This window comes from Micrasema longulum, unplaced genomic scaffold (genome assembly GCF_059751315.1).
Source record: "Micrasema longulum isolate JH-2025_06_02 unplaced genomic scaffold, ASM5975131v1 h1tg000085l, whole genome shotgun sequence".
In the NCBI taxonomy this organism is placed as follows: domain Eukaryota; kingdom Metazoa; phylum Arthropoda; class Insecta; order Trichoptera; family Brachycentridae; genus Micrasema; species Micrasema longulum.
The window spans coordinates 27239-53509 of NW_028277291.1; the positions used below are offsets into that span (position 1 = coordinate 27239).

A 26271-nucleotide genomic window follows, 5' to 3' on the forward strand; every position below is an offset into this window, starting at 1 on the left:
CCTCTAGTCTCCGTCATTATACCAATTTGATGGTTGGAGAAATTTACTATTTTTTTTGTAGGTGCCTTGAAAAACAAAATTCAGAGGTTTTACTGTACATAAATATTACGACTTTTTCATTGTATGAACTTACTTTCTATGTATTACAGTTCTAAGAGTGTGTAGGGTTTCATTGGAATGCGTATAGATGTCCATGTCGTCAAGTTGCTTAGGGCCAGCTTGAAATCTTATCGTTAAACCGCAGTGTCTGCCCCGTCCCGATCTGTTCAATGAACAAACAATATTTGAGTGTTAGTGCGTAAACGGTTAAATTTATAGAAATTGGGGATAATGTTTTGGGGCTTACCTATACAATGGTAATATTAGCCTATCTGCCGTGAACCTTCGGTCACATTCTTCTACATATTCAGTCAGCACCCTAAGTACCCGGCATAGTCGGATGCAGCATATTGTCGCCTCTGAAAAGAAGAAAAATTATTGAAATAATCTTAATAGTGTTAATTGGTAGCAGCGGGGGCAGCCGGTAAAGCATTTCTCATCATTTACTTATATGGTATCCACAATATTTTACAATACAATTTACAAGTTTTAAGCAAATATATTATTTTCATACTTACGCACCCATACAAACGCACCCTCTCCCTCTTTCATTCCCACACACACATGTATCCTCTCCCTCATTCATTCACGCATACACACATTCACATACACATGAATACAAACGTCACACAAATACAATTACTAAACTTCTTTTCTTATATATTATGTGTCATTATATTTACAGTGGATTTTTTTAATTGGCTTTAGTATTTTTAAGATTTTTCTAATTATTTTGTTTATGTAATAGCTGTAAAAATCCCAAATAAAATGAAATAAAATAAAATAAAATTTTGAGTTTGTCCAAATTTTTGTAGACAAGGACTGGATTCAACTCCCTGGGGAGCTGTTTATATTAACCTACTACAACAGAGATGAAGAACATTTAAGAGAAGGTAATATATTCCTTCAATTCTTTCATCTGTTGATGTTTGTGAAGTTAAAGAGCTGAAACCTTTATTTATACGGGTGAGATTCATCTAATTGAATTATTTCACCTACATACTAGGCAACGCCTGAAAATATTATTTTTTCAATTTCTATACTTCTTCATGGACCAGGTGGATTTATCAACAATATTTTGAGTTTGTCCAAATTTTTGTAGACAAGAATGAATCTCACCCGCATAAATAAAGGTTTCAGCTCTTTAACTTCACAAACATCAACAGATGAAAGAATTGAAGGAATATAGATGTTCAAATATAGGCAGAATGGTGAATGTTACACAGTGTGTAAAGTGGCCACTTAAACCAGCCATTGACAGATCATAAGCCCTGTAGATGCCTAGACTTCTATATTACCTTCTCTTAAATGTTCTTCATCTCTGTTGTAGTATGTTTTATTTTATTTTATTTTATTTCATTGGAAAGCCAACAGACATTTATACATTTATAAGAATCAGTTATACCATAAATACATATCATAAAGTCCAATTAGAGGCTTCCACATAATATTGTTATTGTAAATGTTGTCACATAAAATAACTAATCATACAAAACTTATAATATTACTAGAAATGTAAATGAATATTGGTCACACAGTTGCACATTACAATAAATAATACAACTATAGTTGACCATACAGTGTTCATTTATTATGTGCCTACATACAGAACTGCACATCACCTGCATAATATAGGCTGCGGATTCAAGGCGCAACATCATAACTTGAATTATTTTTGGAAATTTCACTTTTAAAGGAAGTTAAAGATATATTATTAATATCAATACAATTTAATTTTTGATTACACATATGGCAGGTTCTATTTACAAATGAATTTTGAAAAGATTTAGTTTTACATTTAGAAATTTTAAAAAGAGATTGGTTTCTGGTCTGCGTTACTGGGACTCTAAAATTAATAAGTGACAGAATCTTAGGGCAATCTATCATGTTATTCAAAGTTTTATACATAAAAATAATGTTAGTATTATTATATTACTATTACTACCACCTCTTAAAGAAATAATACACTTCTCTGATTAACGAAGAAAAACGTACATGATAGAACAGATTTCCATTTAAAAATACGAAACAAAATAAATCAAATTTTCACAACTTTAGTGACATTCAATGTTTAAAAAGTAGCCAGCCCGTTGCGTAGCCTTTTTGATGACAAAATAAGATGGAAAGTAACACTTCTTAGCCAAGAGAGAGAAAAGTGGATCTAAGGACTGACCGAAAAAGGGGAAGGATAAGGGAATCAGTGTGGTTTATGAAACATGTTCACGGAGACCTGGTCTGCATTCAGGATTGTGTTTTAAAAAGTACCACGGAGAAAAAATATTGATAGTCATAAAATTGACAGTTAAAGATTTTATGTTTTACATAAATCCTATTGGTAAATAAATTTTCTTACTTTTCTTTTTGTAACTCAATATTCTTTTCTATCCTTTCACAAGAATTTATTTCAGAGCTAGTTCAAACAGTGCGTGTAAAATAAAGAGCGCAAAGGAATAACCCTTTGCACTCAAATGCCGTCACAGAGGCGAGATGTACGGTTTGCCATTTTACTCGAGGATACTCGGTTACTTACGCTCAGGTGTGGTGGCAGCCTGAAGAGCTGCCCTGGCCTGCTGCAGCCTCTCGCAACACGCGCCCGTGAAGGCCTCGTGGTGGGCGGCGGCTGCCAGCCGGGCCCCGGGACTGGCGCACACTTCCCTCATCAGCTCGATGCCGCGCACAGCGATCTCCTCACGACACTCGCATATCACCTGGATTGGAAAATACACCGTGAATAATGGCACCATTCCGTATTCAATACATCATTAATTGCTATGGACACCGGCCGCTACAAAATGGAAACCGAGACCAGACTTTCTCCGTTCAGAGCTGGTACCAGATGTGTAACGCAATGTAGTTATCACACAAAACAGAAAATCAATTCATTTATTGTAACAGATAAATTCAATCAGTATTGTCTGTATTTCTCATTATTATATTCTACATCTGTTATAGTTAATAAAGTTATAAAATAATAAAAAAACTCCATGTAATATGTATGTGAATCATCAACCTATACAACAAAACTTTTAATAAGTCTAATTTTAATAAAATCATCTTTACATGAAAGCCATTCACTACAATGCCTTTTTAGTATTTTTTGAACAATTATTAAATAAAAAAAACCCACTTAAATATGCTTACCCTCCACAGATAATCTAAGCCTATATTGTGACAGATAAATTCAATCAGTATTGTCTGTATTTCTCATTATTATATTCTACATCTGCTATAGTTAATAAAGTTATAAAATAATAATAAAACTCCATATAATATGCAAGTGAATCATCAACTATACAACAAAACTTTTAATAAGTCCAATTTTAATAAAATCATATTTACATGAAAGCCATTCACTACAATGCCTTTTTAGTATTTTTTGAACAATTATTAAATAAAAAAAAAACCGCTTCAATATGCTTACCCTCCACAGATAATCTAAGCCTATTAGATCTGCTTCTTCCATTTGATAGCCTCTTCGCCTTAATTTAAGATTACCCTCTTTAGCATTCACAGCCTTGAAGAACCTAGAAATTGATAAATTAAAAAATAAATTCGGATTTGCTTCTTCATCCAGCAGTGGCACATTAACATAGGATTATTGAACATTCAAACACACTGCACACATTTTTGTAATCTGCAAAGTGATACATCTACAAAAAAACAAAAGAAAAAAATTATAAAAATAAAACAAAACATTGGTGGGACTCAAATGGCTAATGACCCAATCAATTTTTCTACCATCGATAATAACATTTCTTAAAATGTTAATATTGAACAGCTAAAGAGATTAAAAGAGCTTAATTCATTGACGAGATTATGTAGTCTCTGAATAGATGAGTGAATGTAATAAACATAGATTTTCAAATATAAAATAGTGCTGCTTGTGTTTGTCTCATATGAGTTTTAAAAACATTCAAAGTTTTGAGATTTGTTTGATCAAGGACATTAATTGACAAAGGAAAAGTTGTCGAGGTTAAAGAAAAAGAGAAAAGTGATAATCAAGTAAAGAGATCTCGGAGTTGTGAACTTGTGATCTTAAATGGGAATAACAAATTGTCAAACATACCAATTCCCTTCTATACCTAAGAAGGAAAACATGCTCCTACATTTCCCACGACTTGCTCCTGAAAATTTATAAAGTGTATGCTCGTCCACTCCTGAAGAATGCCTACCAAATCTAAAGTTCCTATTTAAGAACGACATAAGAGTTATTGGAGAATGTCTAGAGAATGGCAACTAAAATTGTAGTTTCTCTAAGGAATATAACATACATATGACGACCACTTAAGGGAGTTTGGTTTGAGTTCATTATAAAAACGGAGGCAGCATGGTGACTTGATTGAAACATTCTAAATCTCAGTAGAGCAATATAATGTACTGTAGTTGAAATCAATGTTGTCATTAATTAAAATTGGACACTACCTTCTACACATTCAACTCCAAGCCTGGTATTCCAAATACTCCAAATACTTTTGTATGTAAATAAAGTGTTTTCTACGGCCGCGAGAGCGGTTCAGAATAGCACTCCAGGAAGAACTCCATGACAAACCAAGTTGCGGAGCAATGGAATAGTCTTCCGGGAATGGGATTGGTGAAAAATGAACAACCGCCAGTATGAACACACAAAACCAATTTATATTCTACATATTCACAGTGCATTTGATTTAAACGCATTGGCTTAATATCTGCTGGTGTTTATAGTAAAAATAAAAATATTAACCTCTCAAAACACTTGATGCCACTGTGTGTTAAGACACAGGGATCCAGGGTTAGGATATTCTGCTTAAAGAATAGCAGGTTGATGCCGGGATCTAGGTCAGGCTCCTCTCCCATGAGTTTGCTGAACCAGCGAAAGCACGCTTCTCTATCGTCGGGAGAAACCGCTCTCTCCGCAAGGCACACCCATATCTGCTTCGCCTGTTGAACAATTTTTCATCCAATCAGAATTAACTTCTACTCGAAGATGCACGATGAAGATGAAGAGTGGAAAAACCAGTCCATGAGAAATACAGGAATTTTTAAACGGGTCAAAAGACATGGCTGGATTTCTCTCCCGGGAAGTTATCAGTTTGAAAACTTTTTAGAGAATGTTATTACGTTGCTGTGTCTGGGCATATAAAAATACAGTTTTGTACGTTAAAAAGAACCAACACCCTGGATGAGCGCTTCAAACTTAATGGCTATTCTCAGGTAGAAATCCTGAAAAAAAACATTCAAGCGGAGATTAGTCCGCTGTGTAGTGCAGTGGTTGGCATGTTTGCCTATTACGCTTGAGGTCACGGGTTTGATTCTTGGAATGGTGGACAAAAAATATTGAATTTAAACACTGAGGGTGTTGGTTGGGCAAGGCGTTTATGCGGTCTAGGGGGGCGATGGCTGACCTACAGGTTACAGTATACTTCCTGATTAATGAACAGAAAACGTAATAAAAAATTCCAAAAAAATGTTTACCTGCTCAGCACACAACCACAGCTGTCCGTCCTTCAGCAGAAACCTGAGAAAGCCGAGTCTCTCTTGTATTTGCAATACGTGAGGGTACCTTCCGTCAGGGAGCCAAGTGTCCCAGTCCAAATCAGGTTGTTCTATAAAATGGAAACAACGAGGTCAGGGAACCATTCTTTCTTACATTCCCTGTCAGTTCCAATACAAGAAGGTGCTGGATATGAGACAACTGTACCTAAAAGAAGCACTTACACACTTCTGGTCAAACAATAAGGAGAGGTCTCAGCGGAATGTCCGTACAAGGTTTTCCCAGAGCATGAATTGACATACCCTAAACCCGTACAACTTTTTCTCAGAGACATCTCTCATTTATCGCATCGAGAGTGTTCAATATTTTGGAAGAACGTATTAAGCTCTCAAGGACAAAAATTATTTTCTAGAAATGAGTTAAGGATTGGATTTTCCTTAGTGGGAGGGATTTGAGTAGGAAACTCCTTGATGATTTTCCAAATGCTTGAGTTTACTGTTTACCATATTGATGTGCTATATATATGTTTATTTAAATATTTTTTATAATTATTTTTGATGTTTCTAATCCTATATTTGTGGTGATATACTCATGTGTCTGTGTCATATAATTGCTTATCCCGTTTGAACACAAGACTTTTAGTCCCATGGAGTTGGGACTTATTGTCTCAAATTATATTATATAACTATTCCAACCCAATCTTCTGAAGATGATTTGCTCTTTTTGATAAAAATATGTTGGTCACTTTATTTTTTAAGTTGGGCAGAGATAAACTAAATATATCAAAATGTGATGCATATTCATTCCCGGTATTCTGTAATCCAACAATAGGTGAGTTATATTGAGCTACCGTTCGAGAATTTTGACAATAAAATATTGTAGATGTTCTGCTTAATCTAGGTGGTACATAGAATGAAATCAATTTCAGTAGATCAGGGGTATCAAACATTGGTTTTATTATTTTATATAAAGTCCTAAGATCGGTCGATGTTCTTCGTTCTTGCAATTTAGTTAATTTAAGAGAGTCTAAAATTTTTTATAATTTAATTGATTAGTAGAAAAACCCATCTTAAAATTAATATATCTAAGAAATTTATTCTGAATTCTCTCAATAGAATCTGAGAAAGTGATTTGATAAGGTGACCATATTGGAGAATTATAATCTAGTTGGCTTCTAACTAGAGATGTGTAAAGATATTTTAATGTATTTATATTATTAAAATCTTTTCCAGTTGTAAGTACAAATCCTAATAATTTTACAGCTTTGTTAGATATTTTAATAATGTGCTCTTTAAATAATAATTTTACATCGAACAAAACACCCAGATCGCTCACGGTAGAAACATCAGTAATTTTAATTTGATTCAACATGTAATTAAATAGAATCGGATTTTTTATTTTATAGAATCTCATAGCTTGACATTTGCTTATTTGCTTATTATATAATGTTGCTAGACCTATCACCATTTATAATTGTTCCCGGCGTGAAGTGCTTAGAGTAATAACACGCCACTGGCTAATAGTCGCGCATACGGACAAAAACCATTGTACGATTATCAACTAACTACAGTGTAAAGCAATACAATGGGCCGTAGGTACTCAGGTCAAGAATTACAAGTGCAAACTGAAATCGTCCGTTACACGTTTGGTGCCAAACTAAAAACCAAATAAAAAATTTGGAACACTTTTGTTCTATGTAATAGAGCTTCTGGTGAATTATTACTCTGGGGTTATGTGTTAATTATTATAATAATCCACTAAGTGAATTTAAAGAATTACATTTTTATTACTTTTATATAAACAATACAATACTTCGGTAGTCAGATGGCAGAAGGGACCATTTGTAATTTTAAAAAATGATGAGAAGATATGAAATAAGACTCAATTTCAAGACTTTATTCCATAAACTAATATATTTAAAGTTCCCGGCATTAAATATCATACGTCGGCATTTAGAAAAAGAGCTTTAGCTATATTCGGTAGTGTAGAGCTTCGTCTTTGTCATACACGTGTCACGTGTTATGCCCGTCAATGGTTGTTCAGTGTTCTTAACTCTTAAATCCTGCTGGCTCAAAAAAATACACGCGTGGCGATGGCGGGTCAGATAAGACCCAGTTTTAAAGGTCGCCTTTTTTGTAATTTTTCGTGAAGTTTTCAATATTATTCAACCATCAAAATATGTATTGAATCCATATAAAGACATAGGGTAAATAGATTATGTTAAGTAAAATGACGGGCATAAAATTTACTCTTTTCGTAATCAAGAATGTTCAATATTACGGGTCTAATCAAACCAATCTCCAGTGGGTATAAATTAAATACGAATGGGACAATTTTAAATGTATTAATTTTTTATGACAAACAATTGATTATGTGTAAAATTGTCATTGTAGTAGACAAATGTGCTCGTGTTTTTTTTTATATACTAAAGATTCTTAGTATAAAAAAGGATAAAAAAATACATATGCTGAAGGGATATTTAAAAAAATAATTATAACAATGAAAACTCTAACAGCCATGCGCTTACTAATACCATGATCGTGTGACAGAGACGACGCTCTACAATATCAAGTTAGCCCAAATGGCCGACAGTATCTTTCAGTACAATATTTAATGCCGGGTACTGAATATATTTTGAAAGACATTTTATCAAATACTCGAATGTTATATTTTTGAAAAATGCCATATTGATATTTTACTCAATTGTGACACGCAGTTGACCTAAAGAACAAAGTCTTTATATCAATAAATTACGACACAGAATGTTAAAAAATGTGGCAATAGAAATACTGCTAAAAGAAGGCAGTTCAAAAAGTTATCATAAAATAACAGTTTTATTTATTTTTCTAATTTACGCATTTCAAAACAGGCTGCTTAGTAAGCATCGAATTAGTGTGTGGGGTACGGTGGTATCGAGTCACCTTTGAACACCGCCCGTGCGTGGTCCATGTAGGCGGTGAGCGAGTCCGTCACGAGGATGACGAGCGAGTGCTGGCTCTGCAGGCGCTCGATGACCGCCTGGCGGCACGGGGGCGGCGCGGGCGCGCGCGGCGCCCCCGCTCCCGGGCCCCCCGCGCCGCCTGCCCCCGCCGCCTCGTACAGGCTGCAGATCTCGCGCATCTGCTTCAGCGCGGGCAGCGCCCAGTGCTCGGAGGCCTTTAGCTCCTCCACACACCTGGGGAAATCAATATAGATAAAAATCTCGGGAGAAAAAGATTTAACCCTCTCAGACTAGAGTTCATTAAATTATTTATTTTTTTATATACAAGAAATTAACGATTTATTTGCTCACATACCTACCGAAATTAAAAGCGGTGATTTATTTTTTAATTACTGGTATCACTAATTAGTAAGACTCTTTTTTTCTGATTATGTTGGTAGTCGCCATGAGAAAGAAACGTTTATATTTGGTTTGGCAGCTGGCTTTAGTTATAAAGTCAAAATACTGCCTGACAAATCATTTTCAATTGCTCAGGTCAAATATGTAAATTCCAACATGATCAGAAAATAACACACTTTCATATGGTGTAATGAGGAACTTCAGCCCTATGGGAAATGGGATACAAAAAATGATTTCTTACGCGCAGTAAAAAAATAGAGCATTAAATTTTAAAGCAAAATTTCTTGAAAATGTATGAAAACAATGATGAAAAATATTTTAATAAAAATTAACTACTTTGAAGGATGTCACTAGTTCATGTGAATCAACCAATGATATAGGATACTTGAAACAATAGTATATCTTCGATTTAAATTTCAAAGCTGTAAAGGAAAACATATTTTTTTATGTGTACAACTTTAACATTTTTTTTTGCTCTCTCAAATAATTTACACTTAAAAATAAACTGTATACATATACATGACCACCAATCTCACATATTTGTGTTTATTCGAATAAGGAACTTCAGCCCTACGGGATAAATGTTTTCTTGCGCACGGTAAAAATTGTACTGCAAAATTTCCTTTAAATGTATGAAAAATATATTTGAATAATAACAAGTACTTTGAACGACGTCACTAATTAATTTTTTTTTTTTTACAATATGTATAAGAGGTAAAACAAAGTATACAAAACAATAAAGGATGATTACATAGCAGTGAAATACATATTAACAGTAAAAATAGTTTTAAAAAATCACACAAGGGCATGCCTGTTCGAGGGTATAAAAGAAATGTTTATGAATGATCCTATTATAAATAGACAGGTATAACATTTTTGTGTAATATGAGAGATAGAAAAGAAAATATTCTGTAAAATATTATAAGGTACTTTTTTATTTTATAGTAATTTAAAAAGGAAATAGTCCTTATTATTAACCCATTGCAACACAAAGCCGGCGAATCGCCGGCCAAGGTCAATTTGTCACTAACCCACAAAGCCGGCGATCTGCCGGTTTGTCTTTAAAGTGATTTTTGTCACATTAAAACTGGATGACAATAACCTTATTCTTAAAAATGGCATAAATAAGTATATTTCTGTTACTGATTTCACAATGAAATGTAATAATTACAATTTATTACAAAATTTTAATTTAGTCTTAATGTTATTGGAATAAAAAATGTGTAGAAATTAAATAGTGTGTTGTATGAACAAACTATGTCATCTTTATTAGTAGTGCAATGGGTCGAAGGACAACAAAATATATAATATGATTCAACAAATGATAAGAGAGTTATGGAAGATTTCCGATTTGCTTGCCGTCAATGGACCAATGGGCAGAACTGATCGAGATAAGCGGAAAAGAACTTGGGACATCACACGCGGGATAATTTTAGAAATACAAAACATTAAAAAATCATAGAGCTGATAATGCGATACATCAAATTAAAAACAATAAAATGGTTTAGTTCAGTAGTCTATGAACAAATAATTAAAAACCACTGAACTTCCTCATTAAAAATATATATAATTTTATTTCAAGTACTAAATTATTTTTTTTTGGCAGCGTAAATAAAAAAACTGATAGTTTCACTGACATGACATTGTAAAACCTGAAATATAAGCATTTTGTTTGTTGTAGTAAGAATGAAGGAAATTCAACTATTGATTCAGGCTTATTAAATTAGGGTAGGATTATGAAACGGCGGTACATTTCTTACATCGAAATGAATAAACAACATACTTATCCAGCCACAGGGTCTTCTGCGCATCTCTGTCTTGACAGCAACTATAGTCCAGGATCTTTACATGATTGTTTAAGGCCACATCCATCACCTCGGTGCATATCTCATTCGAGTGTGCCAAGTTCCAAAACAGAACCAGCACCTGGAAATAAATAAATAAATATTTTATTAATTTACCAAGGCCGATCAAATACGGAAGACGGGACTGACTGAATTTGGCGGCCTCCGTGGTGTAGTGGTCAAAACGCTTGACTCACGCTCGGAAGGTTCCGGGTTCGATTCCCGATGAGAACACAAAAATCAAAAATGAATTTTTCTCAAGCCTGGGTGTTCTGTGATGTAATTCACCACTGTAATTGGGCCTACTGGCCTGTAGTGGTGCAAAAATAAATGAAAATGAAAAAAAAAATGAAAAAAACCTCCTTTTTAATTTTTCAAGAGAGCAAGAAAAAAAGTGTAAAACTGAGGAAAATGCTTAAGCGAGGAAACGAAAAATGTATGGAAAAAATAGGAATAACATAAAAAAACATATTTGCTACACCATAGTGTTCATATCTTCCAGAAAAAATTTAAAAACGTTGATAAGTGGAAATCGTCAATATTTTTTTTTTACCTATTTTCAATGTGATTTTACTAAAAATGTTTTTGTATTTTTTCAAACAATATTATGTAATCTGTTTTTTTTATTTGATTTAAAAACAGCATGTTAAAATTATTTTATGTGTGAATAAAACAAAAACGAAAATAGAATTTTGGATTTGCATAAAATATTTTTCCCATAAATGTTGGGAAATTTTATTTATACGGTATTACTTTTTTTTCTATAGCATCACTAAAAACAACTGTCATATAAATCGTGTCGCAATTTAATGATATTAAAACTTTATTGTTTCAAAACGTTTGTCAATTGCTTATCATGATTTGTACAAGTCCATATGATGTTAATGTTCAAATAAAAACTAAGACTAACTCTGAAGGAAGACACTTAAACAAAAAGGTCAATTACACTGCACCTGCTTTGAATTTAGGTTAAGACAATAATTTATCCTTTATTAGTTGTTTACCTGTTTTTATTCTTCATTCGCACGGTGACTAATTGATGGATAAATTGGTGGATAATTTTGGCTTTTTTGACACATCAAATGAATGCCAAATTTTTTTAAACGTAAAACAGGGCTGATGAATAATGTAAAAAACGTCAATTGGGGGGAATATTTGTATGAGAATGTATGAAGAAAAATGGATCCTGAAAATTTCGGCGTGAAAGGCAGGAAAATGTAAAATCGAGGAACGTAAAAACGAGGTTTTACTGTACGTATAATTCATACAGATAATTAAAAAATAAAACTGTTGGAGAAAATTATAATAAATGCTTACAAACATACCACTTCCTAAATTTCAAATGAAGATAAATAAACATTCTTATTTTTCCACAATGTTATCACTGTGAGAAAGATAAAGAAAACTCTTTACAAGCTTCAAAACTTCACAAATAATTTCCACTTTTTTAAGTGACAAAAATTTTGCTCCATCGAAATTTCATTACGATTTATTTTAATTTCAAGTCATTTTGAAGTGACTACTTAAAAGCCTATTTAAAATACGAGAAAGAAATAAGTCAATTTTAAAATGCCACTGAGGGCGGATTAAATTTCGACAGTACAGCACCATCTAGCGGTGAAGTTTAAAAATTTGAGGTAATTTATTTTACTGTGTTTAGGTATTTGATATTCATAGAGTAGTTTTCACATAAAATACCTTATGCGCCATAACACCATCCTTGTCATCTTCTGCCAATCTCCTGATAACTTCTAACAGTTTGTCGCTCTGCTTTTTGCTCGAAGTGGACCAACTCGCCTGCAAAATTAAAAACTCAGTCAGACTCCATCTGTATTTTTTATTTATTATTAATTATTCCAAAAATAATGGGCCATCACTGAAGTGACAAATACACTTTTCAGTATAATTTTACTAATGAGAATATAGATAAAAAAACTTGAGATACAGACAGAAAAAGTACAAAATATCTAAGAATAAAAAAGTTATACCCATCCTTATTCAACCACTATGCCTAGGTGTAACTTTATACCAGGTTTATAAGTAAAGCACACTGTTTCAAACTTTGCAAATATCTTTAATTTTTCTGTTTATAAATTTAAATTATAAAACATCTTTCTTTTAATTTGAACTATACATTAACTAAAGTTATAGTAATGACACAATTCATTTTACTTTTACCCGCCCCCATTATCCTTTTTTTATAGCCTTTTTAAACATTTTCTCATTTGACGACAGTGGAAGTAGGTTATTGAGTTCCTTTGACTGAAAATGGTGTAAGTTTGAATAAGTTTCAAGTTATTTTAAATGAGAGATGTAGATATATAATCAATGAAAATCGACTAAATGGGGGTTACGGATTCCATTCCCGGCAAGATCATGATCAGAAATGGTATTACGATAGTCTATTTTGTTAAAATTGATAGTAACTCTTGTTCTAACCATTAACCTTCCTCCACTTTCACTTATATCAATATTCATATCGGTTAGGTAATTTAATTTTACTCAAGTATTTTTAATTTTTCATTAGTCATCACCTTGAAGCAGTCAAACAGATGGTCGAGCTGGTCGGGCGTGAAGTCCCAGGCGAGCTTGGCCAGCAGGTCGTGCACGTTCTTCACGATGGCCTCGTGCTTGCCGTGCTGCGCCCCCCACACGGCGTCGAGGTCACTCTCCGTGAGCGCTCCCTCGCGCACCATGAAGCGCAGCATTTTCTCCAGCCGCTCTACATACTGCGGCTGGTGCAGCGAGTCGCGCAGCACTATCTCCAGCACGTTGTTGTCGCGGATCCATTGCTGTGAGCGGGAGTGGAAAAATTACTTTGAGATTCAACAATGCATATAAAATTTACATTTGAAGCACTAACTTTGTGATTATTCATATCCATCCAATAAAAAAGTCGTAACTCAAAAAAGCTGAATTTCCAGGAGAGCCACGTAACTAAATTAACAAGTATTAAAACCATGAATTTTTCAATGGGATTTATGTTTTCTTTTTACCTTTAAAGCAATGCCAATGTGTCATATAATATTAAGATTTGTCTTAAAAGGGGCTATGACAATTTTCAAATAAAATAGTTAATAAACTATATGACACTATTTGAAAAACACAAAAATTGCGGCAATAATTTCAATTATCGATTTAACTTAGCAACAAGTTAGTATAATGATAGAGACTAACTTCTTCAGACTCTTGCGCTGTCAGTTTTCAGGGGAGATTGCAATTTTTCCGACCGGCAAGTTAGTACAATGAATAGAGACTAACTTCATACTTTTGAGTTGTAAAAACACAAAAATGGCGGCAATAAATGTTCGCAAAACACATTAAACTGTCTTTAAAATTTCATTTTTTTATAAAAAAAGTTGGTACAATGATAGAAACTAACTTCAGACTATCGAGCTGTCAGTTTTTAATGCGGATTGCAAATTTCTCCAATGTTAATTGTGGGAAAAAAACATAAAACTGGGCTTTGTACTATAAGATTACAAATTCAATGGAACTAAAAAAATAGCGGGGACATAATTTCGGGGTTCCACTGTATTTATTTATTTATACATCAACGGTTCAAAGAACCTTTAACAAAAAATAATAATTTACAGAAATAATCATGGCAGAGCACAATAAATATGTAGTACATAATATGAAATAATGGAATAATTAAAACTAAAAAATTTAGTGAACATATAATAAAAAAAACAAAAAGTAAAAAAGAAACAAAACATCTCTAAATAAAGGATAACAATAACCCTGAGAAAATTTTATGTTCTTAATATAAATATAACATGGTAAAGTTGTGAATAACTAGATAATAATTTTAAAAAATAATACATTAGTATTTTTAAAAATTAAAGTTTTTTGAGCAATAAAATAAAAAAAACTTAAATTAACTAAATAATACATTTATTTAGTGAAATCATCATCATCAGTTGATCATCAGTATATTTTTTTTTTTTCAATTTTATTCTATCTAAAACAATATAAATAATTTCTTATTCTATTATACATTCTCCCGGTGCCGCGTTATCACTCTCCTTAGGAGTAATTTCAACACTTCAAGCACAAACATCTACAAATTTAATTTATTATTATAATGTGGCGTTTTGCCATCCCGTTAATTATTTTGTATCGCAGCGGTACATCGCCATTAAATATTAATATGTAATAGGTTATTTAAATGTGGTTTTTAACCTATTATTTGAAATATTTCAGTGTTTGGCTTACAGCGATGGTGGCAGATGTGAGCCAATCAGGTTTAGACTGTTGACTGACAGAACCGATGACTTGGTTGACCTCATTTAGGGCCGACATCTTCCCATTGAAGGACGGCATCTGTAGAAGCCGGAGAATCATCTTCAGGCGAAACATATCCAACCCTAGAAGACATAAAACATTTGAATGATCATAAATTTATTCCCAGTATTTAATTGAATTTACATTTATTGAGACACAAGTCCAAACTCCATAGGCCCATTCTGTGTGAGTTTAGACGAACAATAGACAACATAGCACAATCAATATTATACAAACACATCACATGGTAAATCAATATAAGAAGAAAAAAGACAAGTATTTCATTAACATGAAACAAACTAACTAAAATATTTCAAATGTCATCAAGGAGTTTCCTACTCTCCTGAAAAAAGGTTTTGTCCTTAAGAGCTTTATTATATGCTTTTCCAATTTTTAAACATTCTGTGCGATAAAGGAGAGGTGCCTCTGAGAAAAATTCACAATGGTTGTGGGTACAAAATAATTCTTTCTTCTTCCCTCTTCTAATTGTTTGACTAGAAATTTGTCAATGCTTCTTTATAAAGTTGTCTCACATCCGGTACCTTCGTAAACCTTCCTTCCATAAATAAAGCATGTTCGTAACACATTAGTTTTTAAGAATTTTATGCTGAGCAAAATGGGGTGGATGAGCACAGATAGGTGTTTAGTGGTTACCTTTGATCAGGCTTGGGTTCTGCGTGGCCTTGGAGGCCAAACACTTGCAGGCTCGTATCAGACACGACACTGTATCCGTCTTGTTCTCACTTCCTCTGGCTTCTCTTTTCAGCTCCTCATCTGACAGTCTTTCCAGCACGGATGGAATAGCCTCCTGGAGAACATGATTACAATATTTAGGCACAGAAAATCATAATTACAATATTTAGGCGCAGAAAACCACAACAATATTTAGATACAGACGACCACGATTACAATATATAGGCGTAGAAAACAATGATTACAATTCACCAATCGTCGAGTAGTTTCAAAATTCATCATCTTTATTCCCTTTCTGCACCTAATGGTGCACAGGGCACTGCATTAGTACAACAATCGCAGCATATCCTAATATATTTTTTTTAGATGAAGGTAAGATGATCAGTCTTACAGTTCAGGTGGCAGTCCAGGGACTATGAAATATTCTAGTGTAAAAACACCTTTTAAAATACATATTTCTTGTCAAACATTTTGGGAATCGAACCCGAGATCTCTTACGTGGTAGGCAAAGACACTGACCACCTAATTTAGCCTTAGTTTAATAGTATATTTAAAAAATATAAAAAAAACACTCTTGATGTGTTATTATCTCACCAATATAGGCATCAGGTACTTATTGACAGTGTATGGAGTGAGGAGTTCATGGCACAACCCAAAGGGACGGATGAGTTGCCACACAGCCAGTATTGTGGCGGCCGCACCACCCTCTTCCTCCTGCGACGGAGTGCCGGCAGCTGATGATGGAACTTCCTTGGAAGTCGACTCCACAGACTGAAAACAAATCAACATACATATTTTTGGCCATTTTAATTTAACTCCAATAGGTGACTAGATAAATATAAAGGCCTCCATCAGTATTTTTCTAATTGCAGAAAAATATTTACTACACTGGAACCTATTTAGACACGGTGTTGAATTAACACAGTAAAAAAAATCATACATTAATTTGATAGTAACACGGTTTTATAATTTGTTTTCAGAGTTCCCTACTTTGCTGCTTTACTTACTAGACGCAGAGAAATATACGCAAGGAAAGGGTGATAGTTAATAATATTTAGTATTTTTAATAAAGATTTAGGTATAATAAAGTTTACGAAACCCTTTTTTTAAATCCCAAAATTATCCACCACTGTTCTTTTTCAAATATACTCTTTTTAGACAGTACTGCGTGGGACGTTTCCCCTCAGCAAAAAGAGATTCCAGTGTATTTTTTCCTGATAAAGCACTCGTAAAAAGACCCCAAGAGCAATTTGTAAAACTTTTTCAATTCATTGTTTCCTAGGCAACATACATTTTTTCCATTAGTAATATGTTTTGTACCTCTGTGAGCGCTGGCCCATTGTCGATTTTATCAGCTGACTCGGGGGCATTGACATCAGCTGCGATGGTAGTTTCTTCCGAAGATGGTGACTGTTTCAATCCCGCCACTACCACAAACCTCTGGCCAAGTCTTTCGAATCCTTCCAGGTACCCAAACCTGAAAGAAACGAGAACATAAAATATAAAAATCATTTATCGAAGATTCCATTAGGGGAAGTTGGTGTAGTTTCTAACCCTCCTTCAAGAAAAGCTCAGCATTACCAAGAGATGACCCGATTCAAACATCGTTATTTTGTTTTTGAACCAATGTACATATTTCACATTAATTTTGTAAACATGTTTCTTAGGGGGAATACTCACAAATTGATCAAGTCAACGAGCCATCCACGTGGATTCCTGTGGTCCTGCGGTCTGGCAAATATTATTTCGTCTGTCGTGGCCTCACTTTGTCTGCTGGAGTTGAATGAGTGAAATCTGAAAACAAACCGGAGTATAGAATATTGACAATACAACAATAATAATATCGTGGAATATAACATTATAAATAATATTTTGAGGAAGCATATCTAAATCTTCATAGACTTTGATCAATCCTTGCTTATAGACCTCGCTCCTCTGCATTTAAACATCTTCTCATGCACGCACGTCAATTATTCCGACTTTTGACATGTCCATCTTCAAGTATTTGTTGAATTTGTATTTCTCTATCTTCCTTGTCTGCATTCATCAACATTCATATCGTTAATATTTTTAGCCATTCTTTCACAGTCCATTCACTCTATGTCCAAACCAACACAACACTCCTTTCATGATTTTGTCAATAATGCTTGTCTCAGCCTTTATTCAATAAGGTTATTAAAATTAAAGATATATATTTGATTATTAATCCTGTTTTTGGTAATTATGACAATGATTATGACTTTATGGTGTAATAAGACTTTTAAAGCAGGTTTTTAAGAAGCAAATTTTAAGAAGACTATAAGTATCAATGATGTATTTTTAAGGTTCATATTTTATCATATTAAGATTTCCCACCTGACTAATGATCTCCGGGAGATTATAAAATAATTTAGGAATAACGCAATACAATGTTCATTCTCAATAATAATTTGTGATTCGAGGAATGTCAATTAGGAAGTTCAGTGGTTTTTAATTTTGAAAAACTTTTGAATAAAAAAAATATATACACATCGTATTATGATCGCTTTGTTGCAACTTTATAATTTTGAAATCCCCACCGAAACTTCAAAATTACAACGTCAGTGTCGCTGTGATGAAACATAACTCTGCCGTCATAAGAAAGAAGGATGTTTCTACATAAAACAAAAACACTGTAAATATAATAATTTTGTAAATCGGAGATTGAAAAATTTGCTGTGTGAAAAATACTACACAAATTAAGTATATTATAATGCGGCAGTATGTATTATGGTTTGCTGTAATGGAATATATATATTCATTTTAATAAATTTTACATTATTTATTTAAAAATTAACATTTTCATCTTCTTGTTAGTAAAAAAAAAAAATACAAGAAAATATGTTACACTTCAATGAAAAGATGTTTCTAGCTAGAAAAGCCCTTTTTATTTGGTAATTAAGTAAACGTCTCTTTTTTAGTGTTAATATGCCAATTATTAATTCTACTCAACTAAGTAAAATGGATGTCACTGGCCATTTACTGTTTTTCAAACTAGTAACGCCGACCTAATAATCAATTAACTTTGAAATTACCGGCAGATCTTAAATTTAATTGAAAACGAGTAGGTACATTCATTTCAGATGTTTTTAAAAACGAAATAGAAGAGAAAATAAGGATTTTAATCAGTCTTTAATAATTATATAGGTCATAACAGCCTTTTATATTTAGTAATCTTCAAGACTTTTTGCAGTCAAGTCGCATTTATTAGTGAAAATAATAGGGTTGTGGTTATTTTAGGAAGATAAGATGTATTTTTAGTAGATGCGTATTTTTTTTCTGATTCCGAATATGTATTTAATTAATTTTTGAAAAAAATGTTAGATGCGTCGGCGGCAGAACTGACAAGAAGGAAAGAAAACACGGGTTTACCTTCAGTTTAGTTTACGAACCGCTGACTTGCAGGCATTCTACGACATCCTTTGACATGATCGGATTAGTTTGTAGGAACGACGTTTGTTTTTGTACCTACCATTTAAATACCAGATCTCTGTATAATTAATTGAGTGGCTATTTTAAAAACGTGGTCTCACAAACCTGTACATTGCAAAGTAGTTCATTTTTATTAATTTTTTCACACATTTTTGAGAAATTTTGTCATACAATTAAGTGCCTTTCCCGTAGCACTGAGCTTCCACATTATGGTATTTAAGTTTATATTTATAACTCACTTATTGCTGGGGTTGAAGAGGACGGCTAGAAGGTTGAGGAGGTGGGGGTTGTCCATGCGCAGTGCGCACAGCTTGACAAGACGCTCGCAGTTGGAACGGATGCACTGCTGGATGTTGGGCTTCCACGAGGACACGGCCTCGTCCGTCAGCAGCTTGCTGAAGGACACCGTCAGCCCATCGCGGTAGAAGCGCTGGCACGCCACGCAGCTGGTGTCGCGACCTGGAAAATATATTACTTTATGTATCGCGCATCGGGAATAACAGAGGCATAATTTAAAAAAACTCTTTACAGGAGAGCAATTACACCGGGAAACGAACCCAGGATCTCAAGAATGGTAGCCGAACGCGTCAACTACAACACAAGGAGGTGGACTTATCTCCGCTCGATTTCCTTATTCAGGATTTTCACCTGAGAGCAGCCATCGAGTCAAAAACGATTGTACAAGGTGTTGATTCATCCGCCTGGACACGGAGTCAATCCGATAATTTATTTTAAATAGACAGGGTTAATTACCATCACAGGCTAAGGCAATGGAGGCATTGAGCAGCACCTCGAGCTCCTGATCAGGTAGTACTGGCACCACCCAACGAGGGCTGGAGATCTTCTCTTCCAGTGCTGCCAGTTTGCCCACCGGGAACTCCATCTGCACGAATACAAATCATACATAAAATAAAGAATTTATAAGTGTTTGGAGTAGGGTTTCTATTTCTGGGTTTTTTACGATCCCGGAAATCTACAAAAAATGCATTATTGCCACTTTTATAAGAGGCGCTGCGCTGCGGATAGACAAAAGATGGTACAGATGGACAAAATAAAAAACAAATGTTTTAATAAACACATGTTTTTTTAATCATTTAAAACTAACAAAAACTCAAATAAAAGTATACGAAATATTTTGCTTATCATTTAGCAAAATAGGCCTTTAGACATAAGGCATTTAATGCCATTTAGGAAAGCTGACATCTAATTTCAGTAGCAAAATTGCCTGCTACTGAAAAAATTCTTTCACCATCTGGGGAAGTTTGTTTCTCAGATAAAAAAGCTTTATAAAGCAACTCCAAATTCTGAGTTTGTTTTCTGGAGGGCACAAATAATTGAAAATCCTTTTTACATATTAATAAACCTTGTCGCATTTTTGGAACTTTTTTAAGAGCTTTACTCATAGCTTTCTTTAGTTCATCTTCAAATGATTTTTTTCTCGACATTCAGCAAATTTCACCAAATTAAGCTCATTTTCGGAATTATCAGAATCAGATTCTGTCTGTAATGGAAATACCCACTGAAATAGTGACTCTGCTTGCTGATTACGTCAGTTTTTGATGTGTTGATGTTTTTTCTCCGAAAGCCGAGAATCCCCAACTAAAATTTCCCAGGGTCGAGATTGATAATTTTCCCGGGTATTCCCGGGTTCGAAACCCTAGTTGTGAGGCATGCTTAAGAATCAGACTAAATTTTATTGCAGTTCCTTGTGCACTATAAAATGCAGGTGAGGAAAAGAAGAGAAATGTAATGAGAAATATTTGTGAATTTAAAAGTAATTTTATTTATTTTTAAATCCCCGTTTTCATATTTTTTTGCCATGTCACTCCATGTTTACTTCCTGGTTGTTCTATGAAATATGTGGATTTTGTCAACTTTTAACTAGGTTTTAGTGCATTTCTGAGAAGTTTTGGTGTACAATAAACAGTATATAATAACATAGAACATTAAAAATAGACTGAAGATGTTAGTCACTTAAACCCGGTCATTGGTGTAAAATTTGTAATCAAATGGGCAAAATGCATATAAATGTTAATGTTGTTATACGAAAACATTATTATAAATATAAATTTTCAGTACCACTGAACATTTTCATGTGGATTTTTTTAATATGAAATTTTAATAAAATAATTTCAAATGAAGAGAGTAAAATATCACAGCAATAAATACACAAAGATCTGACATATAGTATTTAAGGATGTCCTAGGCCGCGATTACAACGTTAAGTTAAGAGAATCGTCTTTGATTTTCTATAAAATCGAATTTGACATACGAAAATGTCAAAAAAAAATTGTATGCATATTGAATTTTTCATATAGAAAATTTGATTTTACTTTTCCGACAATTGAAGATAACTCTGTTAACTTCCCGTAGGACAGGCCCTGATAAGTAAGCTGTTTTCATGTGAAATTAATTCATGTAAGATAGGTACACAAATGTGCAGAGCAATAGGCGAGACAAGTATTATCGTTAAAACAAAAAAGAGGTGCTGCTACGGTTTGGACACGTAGAGTAAATGAATTTACAACATAAGTATTGATAAATACAAACAAATTAGATAGACCAAGAAAGACGTAGCATGAACAAATTTATTGAATACTTAAAGCAACGTGTAAAAAGTAGGAATAATTGGCGAGCATACATGCCAAGATGCATGAAAGTAAAAGAATGAGACGTAATTATTTATAAAGATAGTGGTGTGGTATTCTGCCATCTCTGCCTATCCTTACGAAGAAACAATATTGTTTTCTGGTCTTAATTTGTTGCAGATAAATAAATTATTATATAGATTGAGTTTTCCTACAGACATTTCTTGGTGGAACTGCATTTAAATAAATTATAATAACAAAAATACATCATCATCATTCCCTTTCCGCACCTAGTGGTGCATAGGGCACTGGATTAGTACACCAATCGCAGCATATCTCGATCAATTTTGTTACATGAAGGAAGGGTGATCAGTCTTACACTTCAGGTACCAGTCCAGGGACTATGAAATATTGAAGTGTGAAAACACCCTTTTAAATAAATATTTCATATCAACCATGCCAGGAATCGAACCCGAGACCTATTGCATGGTAGGAAAACGCGCTGACCATTACACCACGAGGCCGACAAAAATACAAGTACAGTTTAATTTACAATTTTTACCAGTGACTGAGTTTCATCAGGGACATGACCAATCTGAAGATGTCGGTCACAACGAAACCCAGTCACTGGTAAAAACTATAAATAAAAGTGGAATAAAAGTATTGAAGTATTTTTATTACTATAATCATTATTATATTACTGTGATGTTTATCTCTTCGTTAAATAATTACTGCAAAGAAATAGGGGGTTATTATGAACTTAAAACATGAAATTTCCAAATCATCGCTTCACAGCAAAATTTTCCGCGAGTAAATTATTACAGAACCGAGTAAATAAAGGAAATGCCATATTCTATTTACATCGGTTGAAGTAATTCACAGCCAAATAAATTACGGAATAAATAGATCATCACGAATGCCGTTTTCAGGAATGGAGAATAACACACACAGAGCGGAGATAAAGCCGGACGAGCAAGTGTGGACAGTTGGAGCAGGGCCAAGTTGACCAAGTAGCGAGGAAAATAGTAAATAAATACACACATATTTACAGTAATTATTGTACTCCTTATATTATACATTGCGTAGGTGAGAAGCCAATGAAATGGCAAATTGGGTGCGTAATTACACACGTGTTTATGCAATGTCACATTGTAATGCAAGAAGCTATTCTTCGTGTCGGTGTTTAATTGGTGGAATTCCATTTTCAGTTTTGAAAAGTATCCAAGTATTTACCGGATGAGAAAATTCCATACTTATTATGAATTTGATTAAATAACTAGCTTTTACCTGCGGCTTTGCTTACCTGGTATAAGGGAGAAATGATTTAGGTAATTAGTTAAATTGTTCATGAATAAGAGTTGTTGTTTATCAATAAAAATTCTAATGATGAAATGATACATTTTATCGGGATTGAAAGTAGCTTGATCTTCTAACTATCGCTATTGAAGGAATACAATATTTATTTTATTTTATAGTGACGTAGCATCATTATTATGTTCATGAATCTAAAATCTTGTTTATTTGTTATTTTTTTCTTTCTTATTATGAGTCTGGATTAGTACTTTATGTTGAAAATAAAATATTAAAATTAGACACCTTGGAAATCTTAGAAATTAAAAAAGTGACTCATAATAAGAAAAAAAAAACAAAAAAACAATATTTCTTTTAGTCCACTCTTGTCTAGTTTCGAAACGTATGCAGCTCATATAACCACCCTTTCAAGAAAAAATACACTTGATTTATTTGTTTTATCGGCAGTATACTGATAACATAAAATAAAATAGGGAAGAATTCATTAGTTAAGTAAACTTTGAGAAAGAAGCTGGTTTAGCTTTGAAACCGGTCAGTGGAAAAAAGTTTAAAAAATTAGTGATTCACAACAAACAATGTTTTGAGTTTGTCCAAACTTTTGTAGACTAGGAGTGGATTCAAACCCCTGGGGGGCTGTTAATATTAACATAATACAACAGAGACGATGAACTTTTTAGAGAAGAGAATATAGAAGTCTAGGCATCCACAGGGCTTATGACTTGTCATTGGCTGGTTTAAATGGCCACTTTACACACTGTGTAACATTCACCATTCTGCCTATGTTTTAACATCTCCTCAACTCTTCCATCTGTTGATTTTTGTGAAGTAAAATAGCTGAAACCTTTATCATGTGTATAAGATTCATCCGGCTGAATCCTTTCTGTTGCAACAAATTTAGATCTAAATAACTCCCTAGGGAGGAAATCCAGCCAGTCTGTAAACATTTGGACATACTCAAAACATTGTTGTATTATTTAAATCTTCAAATAGAGTATGTTTTATGCATTAAAACAATGTGGACTTCAGATTTCTATTTTAACTTAAAAAAGCATTTTTATAACGAAAGTGAACTTCGGTGCTTTATTTAAGTATAAAATAGCTTATTGCGATAATTTGTGCATTTTCAACACCAAAATGGCAAAGCTCCCGGGTTTTGTCCTATGGTTACAGAAATGTAATGTCATCAACAGTTTATATCAGTTCTAAATATGTTTTTTTATATTTATTAATAACAAATAAAAATACAATATTTCAACTAAATACAATTTTTTACATTTATCAAATACATATATTTACATTAATGTTTCCCATTACATAAAAGAAATAAACAATTCTTGAGTACATAATGGGGAGTGACGTCTTACAATAGTTTATTTTATTTTAATTAATAATATTTTTAGGATAATATAAATAGATTACAAAAAAGATATAAAAGATGTTTTCAATCAGTGTTACATAAAGAAGAATTATAGATGTATTTTTTGACTTCTTTCTTAATTATATTGTATTCCTGACTGGACTTTTTACTATCTTTGTTCATTTCATTAAAGAAAAATATTCCTCTACAAGTATAATGATGTTTTGCAGTAGTTGTTTTTAATTTAGGAATTAAGATATTACCACCTGTTCTAGGTCGCGTACTTACGTTTTGTGATCTAGAAATACTACTATTTATTTTATCTTTATGTATTTGAAGCAAGCAATTCTTTTTATACAGTAATTTTATATCTAAAACCTTAATTTTTTAAAATAATTGAACCGTGGGAAAAGTAGACAGTTTTTTTCAAAATAACTTATAAAATTAACTTTTGTATTTTTTCAACCAGTAAAATATTTGTTTTAAAAGCTCCACCCCCATCCGATTATTCCGTACTGTAATATGGATTGGGCGAATGCAAAGTAAATTGATTTTAATTTTTCGATGGTTAATATATTCCTTAATCTAATAAATATATATATAAGTTTTCTCATTCTATTTACCACATTATTTATTTGCTCCTTCCATTTTATATTTTTATCAATTATAATGCCTAAATATTTAAATTAATTAACTAATATGTTATGAATTAACTTAATAAGGCATAAATAAAATAATATTATGACGTATGTGGGCATTGAGTAGAAACAGGTCTTATGATTTTATTTATTTTTGTATTGATATCAGAACGCTGATTTGGTATGTTCAAATTGGTTTATCAAAAACATAACCCAGCAAAGATTCAAGTTATTTTTTTTAATCAATCAAGATTTAAGCGGAAAGTGGATCAAATTAAGAAAGTAAATAAGTAATTAACAAAAAACAGTCGCGGCCAAAATGTTAGTAATTAATTAATGGCAATTATTTCGGCGTCATAAACACATGGTAGGTGATACAAAAATCTAAAAATAAATATGATAATATACTAACCGGTACAGCGTTCCTGGTTATGGTCATTGTCGATCAAAGCTCCAGGAATACTCTCACATCTCCTCAGCTGAAAAATAAATCCGCAATCAATAAACTCGTGACAAAAAAAGCAAATGTCAAACAACGAAAACTTGACAACATGCGATATCCTTATTAACCTAAACACGATGACAAATCATTGTGCGGGTTCCAATGTTTCAACTGAAAGATGCAATCGAAGCGGTTATTGTCAAAATGGAATATTCACGCGATTCACTGGAGGAAATATAAATAGATTTAAAACTATCAACCGACCAAACAGTAATGTCGTAAGATTTCATTCCTTCAAAAATACACACTACGCGAAACTTTTACACTTAACATGGGCGCCCGGAGGGTAAAATCGTCAGCATTCCGCGTGTGAACGTTTCGGCTTTATTTATTATTACCTAAATAATATTAATTGGTCCCCTACAACAATTTATATCCACAGTTTAAAATACTGAAAGATCAGCCGGCCAGACAAAATGGCGTCCAGGAGAAGAAAGCAGAAAACTTGCCGGAAAAAATGCAGATGTAAGGACACTGTATCATAATACGAAAACAAAAATATGCCGGCCAGAAATATAAATAACACGGTATATTTTTAAAAATACAACGCTAACCTTTGCACATAGTGGGCAAATTAAAAAGCGTTTCAAAGTCGCACTACACTTGCTAAAACAAAACGATTTTGTACAGATGTATGATTTTGACGTACAATAATGAAAACTGCATTTTAAACCATAGACAAAGCATAGGGC

The 26271-nt window shown here is 33.2% G+C and overlaps 1 protein-coding gene across 1 annotated transcript in view; it reads right to left on the bottom strand.

Moving 5' to 3' along the window:
* Positions 1–26271, bottom strand: part of faf (ubiquitin carboxyl-terminal hydrolase-like faf) — a gene marked incomplete at its 3' end in the record, with an annotated part of 53504 nt that extends 27233 nt beyond the window's left edge. Inside the window, exons 1-19 of the mRNA XM_088234142.1 lie at positions 26134–26271; positions 25490–25556; positions 19937–20066; positions 19423–19642; positions 17414–17527; positions 17054–17210; positions 16328–16504; positions 15695–15848; positions 14972–15123; positions 13288–13545; positions 12452–12550; positions 10693–10835; positions 8491–8744; positions 5551–5681; positions 4820–5016; positions 3521–3623; positions 2630–2807; positions 347–458; positions 134–262 (exon numbers count right to left, since the gene is read on the bottom strand). Of these exons, the coding sequence (XP_088090268.1) occupies positions 134–262; positions 347–458; positions 2630–2807; positions 3521–3623; positions 4820–5016; positions 5551–5681; positions 8491–8744; positions 10693–10835; positions 12452–12550; positions 13288–13545; positions 14972–15123; positions 15695–15848; positions 16328–16504; positions 17054–17210; positions 17414–17527; positions 19423–19642; positions 19937–20066; positions 25490–25516 (2735 nt within the window). The remainder of the gene's footprint in view (positions 1–133; positions 263–346; positions 459–2629; positions 2808–3520; positions 3624–4819; positions 5017–5550; positions 5682–8490; positions 8745–10692; positions 10836–12451; positions 12551–13287; positions 13546–14971; positions 15124–15694; positions 15849–16327; positions 16505–17053; positions 17211–17413; positions 17528–19422; positions 19643–19936; positions 20067–25489; positions 25557–26133) is intronic.